Genomic DNA, 9,756 nt, shown 5'->3' with positions numbered 1-9,756 from the left:
TAAAAGTTATAATAGCAACAGAGTATTTCAGAGATGAGAGGAACATTAATTTTCATATAGGTTTTTTTTTCCCTGCTGGATATGAGATTTTTTTTGCAAATAGGGCTGTGTTGAAGCAGAGACAAGTAAACAGGATTGCCTACAATAAAATCAGCCTTTGCCTCCAAACAGCAACAAACCCAAATGCAACTAATAAAAGATGTGTGTTAATTAGAAGTTTTCTGATCTCTAGGAGCATGGTGACTAGCTATCAACTTAGATAGTTGACTAAGTTGACTAGCATCAACTTAGATCAGAACAACATTTTCTATATACAAAAATAAGAAAGCATTGTACTTCTACGAAATGTGTTTGAATGGGTCGTATATTTTTGACTCGGGAACCACTGTCACCCTTAGAGTATATATCTTGGACCACCATGCAGGCTCGTCTGCAAACGTCTAATTGAAAACAGTGTGTGGCACTACGGTTGCACGGGCCGGCTGCAGACCACATACTTTGGCAGATCGTTCCAAGTTGTGGTGTAACGGTTCATTTTCAGATTCTCCTTTTACACCTGTGTCCACGGGACGTGTGTGTTAGAAGCGATTATAGACCGTTCTGGTTGGAAAAATTTGCCCCTTCAGAACAACCCCTCAGTCAGAGGCAATGCTGAGGAAGTTCTTCCCACAGCTATTTTTGCCTTGAGGCATCTGAACTCTAGGTGAAGGTGAAAAAAAAATGTGATTATTAACCTGGTGACTGGGATTGCATGATACTTTCACCAGTGATCAGTGCTGCAGGTATGAACCAGTGTCTCAGTGGCAGGTATATTGATCATGAGGAACAGTCATTAAAAGGAAACGCAATAGGTTGAACACGGATGACTGTGCTCCCTTTGAGCCTGTGGGACACTGGTTCCTCCAAAGTGGAGGCTGAAACTGCATTTTATCTCCTTCTCGGGAGAGTCCCCAGCCCCCAGAGGAGAGCTGTGCTGGACAAGAGCATGGAGGGATGAAGGCAGGAAGAGTTTGTCCGCTCCCATCCCAAAGATTTACAGGCTCCAGGGAAGGCGAGGAGCCAGGAATAAAGTGAAATATCCTCAATGAATAATTCATTTGCTGGAAAGTGGTTTTTCAGGGAAACTGAAGCTATACAGAGATTTGGGCAAATTGAGCTGAAACACTCTCAGCCATAAAAAAGATGGATAGGAGGGGAATATACGAAAATCTTGAAATATGTTGTAATATCTTATTTCAACCTTCTGGATAGATTCCTTCAAAAGGCATATTCAAAGTTGGGGTTTTTTGTCTCAAAATCGTTCCTTTTTTTTTTTTTTTAATAGATCTGACTTAAAAGAGCAAATGTTACTAGAAGGTGTTAAATGATCTGAAAATGAAAAGAAATTTATGTTGATTCGTGTCTTCAGGCACTTTTTTTTTTGTTGCTTTTCTGCTTGCTTGGGGAGGCCAGCACTAGTTGACACAAATGGCAGTATTGAGAGTTGTCTGGTCAGAGCATCTCCTTTTCCTGAGTTCTGTCTTACAGTTTTAAGAGTAGTTGTGTTCAGTGAAGTTGCTAATAGCGCATTTTCTGGGAAAACATGGGAAATACAGCTTGTGTTTGTAAGATCTCTGCTGTATGGATTGGAAGCTCTGCACACAGAGGAAATCTCTGCCTTGACGAGAAGATGGAGGAGGCTGTTCCTGGTGAAACTCACATTCATGCTGCCACCTGCGACTAGCTGGCCTGGCAAGCCTCAGGAGGAGAGGGCTGTTACTCTCTTACCAGATGCACATAAACCATCTCCTTGGTCAGTGCTAGCGTCAAGGGGGGCACGTGTTTGTGCTTCAGGGCTGGAAAGCTAACAGGTAAGGGAAGTGCTTGGCTAGAGTGATCACCCAGGAAACACAGAGAAGCTTCGGAAGGTTCACAAATCCAAGGGCACCGTGAGATATAGTTTTGTTGTGCACTGCATAAATCACGTAGAATTGTGACACATCAGCAAGGCAAAGCCAGGTGCTTGTCAGGAAGATCCTGGCGGTCATTTCCCTTGGGTCTGGTCATTTTATCCTTTATCTACAGTGGAGAATAGGCACAAGTTGGAACAATCTTACCTTTAAACTTTACAAGCCTTGTTGCTTCAAAGTCTGCTGTAACCCCATGACTCTGAAAAATGAACTGGGGGGACCTACAGTGGTTGACCTATGTGGCCCAGCTAGACAAATCCCTTCTTTCCAAATCGAGATGTTGTTCAGATCCTCTCCAGTCTTGAAAGCACAGCTCAACACATTATCACCCAAAAAGCAGAGGGTGAGAATGATACTAGAGACAAAGGGCTTCTGGCTGGCCAGGATTCAGCCACCTCTAGCAGACAGGAAGGAGAAGAACAAGAGGACAGGGAGATCTCAGCTCCTAATTTACAATCCTTCTGCTGTTGCATCCCATCATCTCACTTTCTAGGCCCTTTGTATTCTGTTCTGTCCAGTCAAGAGTTGCCTTCCCTTGGTATGTGTACGTAGGGTGGACTGGGGAAGCGCAGGCTGGGAAAGATCCACATAGGTATAATGTTATTTATCTGTAATAAGATAAACTGATAACTCTAACGCCTCGCAGAAATAGGCAGAAATCTATTTAGTGTTACTATCTGGAGGCCGCCTGTGGGCTTGCTGAAAGCACCAATCCACCTCTTGGGTGCTTAGTATTAATCGTGGCTGCTGCATACCAGCCCTTGGGTGCAGCACGCAGCCAGTCTCAATCTGGGGGCTCAACTGAGCTCACTTTGCGTGGGGGTCTGAAGACTGCTGGCTGGGAGGTGCTGCCGAGGGAGGCTTTCCTTTTCCAGCCACGTTATTTGTGCTGCACCGTACAGCCAGGAGGACTGTGCTGGGGAGTTATCTTTTCTTATCCCAAATCTGCTTACCTAAAATCATAGTAATGGAGGTGGTGGAAAAATTAATTCTGAGAGTTTGCATCACGTAAATCAGTTTTTCAATATCAGCAAGAAAAACAGTTTGTGAACTAGTTTAAATGATAAAATCTTAAATATGTCTATTATTTAGTGTATTACATGTCTTTGTTATTTGTTATACGTTATTGATCACATAGGAAGCGCAGATACTCATAGATATTGAGTGCTTTTGAAAGAATATTTTAAGAAAGTGAATTGGGGGAGAAGACCTAAAAAGTTGATAGTGATATAAAGAAAACTTCGGGGTTTTTTTTTTTTTTGAGAAATGAGAGACCCCAATTGTCCTGAGTTAAATATCTTCACCCAATTAAAATGGGTCACCATCCTAACATCTTGAGAAGATGTTTTCCTACACTAAATTCTCACTGTAACCAGCTGAGCATGTGTAAATTCACAAGCAGCAGCAGGTTTCTTTGGATGCGTAAACTTGTAGTCACACTTGCAGGTCGGTAGGCTTGCAGCCTGAACTCTATTGCTATTTTAAAAGCCAGACTGAAGACAAAAGTACCCCTCTTCCAACAGCTTAACCGACAAAGTTTGGCTAAAGTCACCACCTTGCTTTGATAATACTGGTCTTCCTCATTAGAATTATTATCTGATGCAACCTAAATGTACCATGGTATTTAAGTAAAAGCAGCGTGAGTAATTCCGTCAATTAATTAGGTGCAGGTAGCGCTTACCTTCCATTGTGAAGGGATCCAAGGAGAACACTTAGTAGCATTTATTTTCTTGTTCTGCTCCACACCTTAGTGTCAGTTCATTCAAATAACCTTCTGACCCAAATGTTAATGTAAGTTATTATATTAAGTTATTACGCTTTGGTGAACATTTCTATCCTGCGTCGACATCATGACTGCTGGGACTTAACACGTGCTGCTCTGGAGTAACTGGAAGTGGACAGAAAAATGGCAAAAACACCAAACGGAGTGAGGAACACCCAGGTAGCTCTAATCCTCTGCCCTTCCTCTATGAAGTATCTCCTCATTTCTTCCACCCCTGCCCTGGTATTTACAGAAAAAACTTCTGCAGAGAAGCTGAAAGGGAGGTTCCACAGATAGGCCCAGGCCTCCAACAGTTGTGGGTGTCAGTGTGCCCGGCTGAAGGAACTTGAATGGGAAATGACTGGAAGGGGAGCATTAATTCAGACAAGAATTTGAATTGGAGTTTGTGGATGCTTTTGTTTTTATTTGTGGTCTTTCGCTGTGTAACTATTGTGGTTTGGTATTAGGGCCTTCACAGAAAGAAGTGTGTGTGGGGGGGGAATAAAAGTCAATTTTTCCTTTGACTTCATTATTGCCAAGGTTTCCCTCCACATCCCTGAGGAATTTATATTAGAGAGGTTTATTCTACTAACAGTCTATTAGCAGGATTGGCCCCTCGTTGAAAGCATGATGCAGTGCGTGAGATTAAATAAGGTAAAATAAGACCAAGTTCTAAGTAATTAGATTGTGTGTGGGCACTGAATGTTTTCATCTCTCTGCTAAAGGTATTCACTTCAATCATCAATTGTTTTGTGAACTGAGTCATTAAAAACGGCCCAGGTCTTGCTAACTGTCAGCTACCAGTAATGCATGTAATGCATACATTTGTGGGGAGACTCTTCAAGGTTGAGATACCAAGTTGTTTTAATAGGCTGGACTTTGATTTTATTTGTCTGTGGCCATGCTGTGGAGTAAAGGAAATTAAATGAACTCAATGTCATAAATATATTTCATTTTTTTCTTTAGAATGACATACTGTCTTCTTCAGCCATTTAATACAATGTAATGCTGTTTAGGACTTTAAAAGACAAGGAGAAATGAGGCTTTATTAAATTTAATAAGCCCTTTGCCTAGGATATTGTTCCACTTTAATGATTTTACTACTTGAAATAAGTGAGATTCATTTCATGTTTTCATTCAAGAGTTTGATAAATGACAGTGCCGTATACATCACAAGAAATAAAATCTTTCAGGACACAAGCAATAGTAACGGGGAAATTGCTATACAGCTGTTTTTTGGTTGCATCTATGATAGAAGGATCTCTGCACCGTCCCTTAACTTATTATACAGTAGCTTGTATAGGTGTGTGGCTGTGACCAAAGCTGTGCTACGGGTACTTGTGTGTTGGTGCACTGACCTCCATTCTGGTATTACATTTCCTTCCGCTGAAGGTTTTTGAAAGAACAGAGCTGTCTTTGAAATAAAGACCATAACACAGATCCACATCTGTGCGTGTGAGCGTGAGAGACAGCTGTCTCAAATGATTTACTCCTGTAACTCTGGTCTCCATTCCTGGGAAAAGTAACGGAGGAAAATGCAAAAACTGGAAGACAAAGCAGGGAAAACCCAGAGAGTGCAGCGACACCTATTACTGAGGGCCGAGATGGCTTTCACACAGATTGCATTTCTCAGTCTGTAGCCTCAATAAATGCTGAACTGTACTATATTCAGTGTTTCAACAGGCAAAAACCCATACTTGTTGTACACCAGCCCTTCATAATGTAGCTGAGTCACTGATACATGGGAAGCTTTAAAACACACGCTATGTTTTTCCCAAAAATATTGGATGTAGAGGCAAAGCTAGATACAAAATAGTTGAAAAACTCATCGGCGCCAGTGAGATACAGAGGAGATATTTAGATCCAGTATTGCAAATTCCTGTCCATATGATTAACACTGAACTTGCAGCAGCGTACGTGGAGCTTTCACACGTGGTTAACATTGGGTGTATACACAAGCTGTTTCCCCAGCTGGGCTTGCTAATTCATGTCATAGATCCTTTTCTTAGTCTCCAGTTACATGTATCGCTGTTGGGATGTAAGGGGAGGAGAATAGTTTGACTGTATTCCAGTACAGTGTACCACACAGCCTCATGTGCACCTATAATCTGCTAGTGCCAAATGGACATAGGTAGCCAGCCATCTGCATGGCATTTTTGGTGGTGTTTTAAAAGAAGTGAGTCTGAATATTGGGTGCAACGAACTGGATTAGCTAAGGTCATACTCATTCCTTAGTCTAAAGGCATCCATTTGCTAAGGAGGACAGCAGTTTTTTGTATGCCCCGTAGTTTCCAAACAGTCACCTTCTTCAGTACCAAGCACTGCATAGTATCTTGAAAGAGTTACTTTTTTCATATTACATTCAGGACAAGATCACAGGGCTTCAAGAGGGCAGTAAAAATGTGCATGGTTCAGCTGGATGCTTGTTGCTGTTCTCTGGAATTTGAGTTAATGAAAACAAAGTTTGAGAAAACTGCTTGTCTTTTTTTTTTTTAATTATCTCAATCCCAGCTTGCATTATCTTTCAGAAATTGCAGCGTTGGATCCAGCTGGAAATGACTGCAGTATTATTTTGCCATAGCACTAAAGCGTTTTGTCTGGAAGTTTAGCTATTTAGATTACACATCCCTCTTGAAGCCTAACATTCAAGAGCTCTTCATTAGAAACATCAATGGTATTAAATGGAAATGGATCTTGCATGATGAAATAAAAAAATCAGACCAGTAATGCAGTATCCAGTTGGTATAACATTTCCATTATAATGCATTTCTTGTAATTGTGAATTCCTTAACATAGAGGAGGGTAACTAAAATAACACAATATATTTATTTTACTATTAAAAGCTTGAATTGAGCTTCAGGAAAGTAGTTTCAATACAGTGTTGTAAAAGCTCTGTTACCTTGCGCACATTGACCTCGGTCCTGCAAACAATTACACTTGGGCACAGCCTCGCTGACTTCAAATGGCCAGCTCACGTATGTAAAGTTAAACATACGTGTAGAGATCAAGGCCTCACCTTAGTTTGGAAAATCTGAAATATTTTAACCAAGGGGTAGATTTTGCAACAACACTCCAGCAAGAAACTTTTCCTTAAAATCAAGCAGATAAAGCTTTTTTCTCTGCCGCTGACTGTAAAAGCTCCTTTTAGCTGGTGCTGCTGGGAACTCGGCAGCGCTTTATAGCGTAACCAGCCCACAGCTATGGGTTGGTGAGGCCCATGCCTCGGTCCTTCACTGTGCACAACCGTGCTGGTTGCGATAGGAGCTCTCCTCAAAGGAGGTGCCTCGATTTTGGGCCGGAGAGATAATTCCCTGTCGGTCTCTCCCCCAGCTGGCCGTTCCGCACAACGATGAATGGACCCGCTTCGCTCGGACCCTGGTGGAAATCCGCGCCAACCGAGCAGACAGCGAAGAGGAAGGGGCGGTGGAGCTATCGGCCTAGAGGAAGAGAAGGAGCAGCACCCGCCGTCGCCAGAACAGCAGCTTTCCCCCGCTGAGTACGCCGGTGTTCAGTGTCAGAGTCAGTCTTGCTGTGGCTTTTGATGCCAGTGTACGTGCCAGTATTGCTCAAAGCATTCCATATTAATCACGCTGCTTTACACAAGGCTGAAAATATCCAGAGCATTTTCATACTTTATATTTCTGTCTGAAAAGTAAGAAAGAAAAGACAAATCAACCCTTTATGGGTTTAGTTGTTGCCTTTTAACTACTTAGTAGCTGTATTTAATAGCTAGGAACCCCTGGTTAAACTTGTGCTCACATTGCCCTTCTGGCATAGTCCTATTAAATCCATATGAAGCCAGATATGATTATGTGCAGATGTGGTGTGCTTCACTGTATGGGACTGGGCCAAAGACTTTAGATGTGGTGTTTCACATGGTGACTTACATTATGAATGGATGTACTATACGAAAGTTGCTGCTCCTTATTTATTGCGGTGTGCTGCATGGAACATATTTATTTGAAAGCATTAAAATAAACGATCCTAAAGCATGTGCATAATGAGAGAACTGCATTGTCTGTGTGCTGCTGTAGAGGTTACATTAAAGTCCACATAACAATTACAGTACATCAGTTGTGCTTAAGATGTAGGATCTATAAAGGTTGGCTTGAGTGGGTAGAATGAGTTTCCTTTCTTTTTTTTGTTAAGAAGCCTATTATTTCTAGGCACTTTAACTATATTTCAAATACAGTTGGTCACTGATACTTGTCATGCAAGTTAACACTAACAGTCTGACAAAGGGTTGTGGTTCCCGAGTATGACACTAGTATTGCCAATAAAATGTATCGAGCCTGTTCTGTCACAGTGTGGTTAATCTTTCCTTGCCAGCAGCACTCAGCGTGTTCATTACCGGTCACTGGCGAGGCACTGGGAAAATGTGACTGCCCTGACTCGCAGAATGCTCATGCAGCTGCTATGTAAATAGGTACCTTCGGCTACGGGGACTGGCCAGTAGTGGACTTGCATGCATTGGATCCTGCTACTGATTTTACATGAGCGGACACTAATCCATGTCAGCTGCTGGGCTTTTTTTTTTTTCCCCCCCTCCATCCCTAGCTGTGCATGCCTACTTGCACACACATGCACACACGGAGCAGCACCATGCTGCCATATGCGCTAAAAGAAAAGGAATAGGAAAGACAAGGCCTCCTCAAACTGTCTTGAGAGACAGGTTGGGATAGGGGACAAGGGAATATTCTCCTTTATGACAAACTCTCGTGGCTTGAGCAAAGAAATAGGGTGCAGACTGGTCTCGTTGAGTGCCGTGGCCCAGAGGGGCGTTGGTGAATGCTAACCTTGGTGGTGAGGCCGCTCGTTACGTTCACGTCACAACATTATGTTCAGCCAGAGCACGGCTCTGAGACCAGGGTCCACACTCACTTGGGGAGGCAGGTGAACCGTTACAGCGAGAAACATTGAACGTCAGACAGCAACAAAGATTTTGTACGTAAGTTTGCAGGGAACCGCGTCGTGTTTTTGGACAGTCGTGTTGAGGAATATATCATGTAATGCTCTTCAGAGCTATGGTCAAACCCAGAACCACTGGGAAGTCTCTGCACTGCTAAAAGCCAGAGTAGGCTAAGAAAATGAATCCTGTGGAGAAGCTGGATTTCCCTTATCCTCTTGGTGGTTAGAGGATAAGGTTAACTCCCAGTGAGAGTGCCTAGGCTAATTTCTTCTTCATGGTGGGACCTGAAGATACGTCCCGGTGCCTGTGGACCATGGAAGCGTCCTGCCCGTTGGGCTGCGGTAAGCGGGGTCCTCCCCCAGAGGGACTAGTTCACGCAGCACAGATACATCCGTTGTTGCGCTGGTGGCTCCATGAGACTGGAGCCTTGTGTTCCCGCTGCTCCCCTGGGTATGTTGGGAGCTGTCCTGAAGAACCGGTGTAGCACTCGCAGCACTTTTGTAGCTTAAAGGTGAATGCTAATAAACAACCAGGCGAGACACCTGTAAAGCAGCGGTTTAGACATCATCTCTGGGCTGGTTCTTCCCCAGTTTCTCCCTGTTTTCTTTTCAAAAAGCATATGTAAGTGTTGTCTATGTATGTGGGCAAAGCAGACGCGGTGCAAAGTGGAAGGCAGGGCACGCTTTGGCCATTAGTGGGTCACAAGATTAGGAACACTTGCACACGCAGATAGACAGCGAACTAGTGCTGTCACCGGGGAGAAGAGGTAGGGAGCTCGCTACCCTTCAGCCCCTTACAGTAAATCCACATCTGAGAGTGTGGGGACACCGTGCGAGAGTAGGCTGCGGTGTAAAGGGAAGGGTGTTTAATTGATGTTGTGTCCCATTCACCGTAAGCAGGGCAGTAGAAACGGTTGGCAAATTTGCTTCCACTTTTTCCGTATCACTGTTCAGTTGTTGGAACCTGGCGGGGGGAGGGGGGGGCTGCATGTTCACCTTCCAAGCTCCCCCTGCTTTATGGCATTGATAGCTTGTAAAATGGTTTTAAGAGCAGCCTCAGAAGACCTTCAGCATTTGCTGCTGTGTGCAAATGAATATGACCAAAGTGCCTCTTTTTTCTTTATTTTTCTCTCCTCC

General features: G+C 43.3%; 1 protein-coding gene across 7 annotated transcripts in view; it reads left to right on the top strand.

Moving 5' to 3' along the window:
• Window positions 1–8,009, top strand: part of DYNC1I1 (dynein, cytoplasmic 1, intermediate chain 1) — a 180,401-nt gene extending 172,392 nt beyond the window's left edge. For all 7 annotated transcript variants that reach the window (XM_009330501.1, XM_009330497.1, XM_009330499.1 and 4 more), the window contains one exon: window positions 7,042–8,009. In XM_009330501.1, coding sequence (XP_009328776.1) covers window positions 7,042–7,152 — 111 coding nt within the window. In that variant the 3' untranslated portion in view covers window positions 7,153–8,009. The remainder of the gene's footprint in view (window positions 1–7,041) is intronic.
• The last annotated feature ends 1,747 nt before the right edge of the window (window positions 8,010–9,756 follow it).

The sequence above is a fragment of the Pygoscelis adeliae genome, unplaced genomic scaffold, assembly GCF_000699105.1.
Source record: "Pygoscelis adeliae isolate BGI_AS28 unplaced genomic scaffold, ASM69910v1 Scaffold27, whole genome shotgun sequence".
Lineage (NCBI taxonomy): Eukaryota > Metazoa > Chordata > Aves > Sphenisciformes > Spheniscidae > Pygoscelis > Pygoscelis adeliae.
The sequence above is the reverse complement of the archived record's forward strand: the minus strand, read 5'-3'. Positions and strand labels throughout refer to the sequence as shown.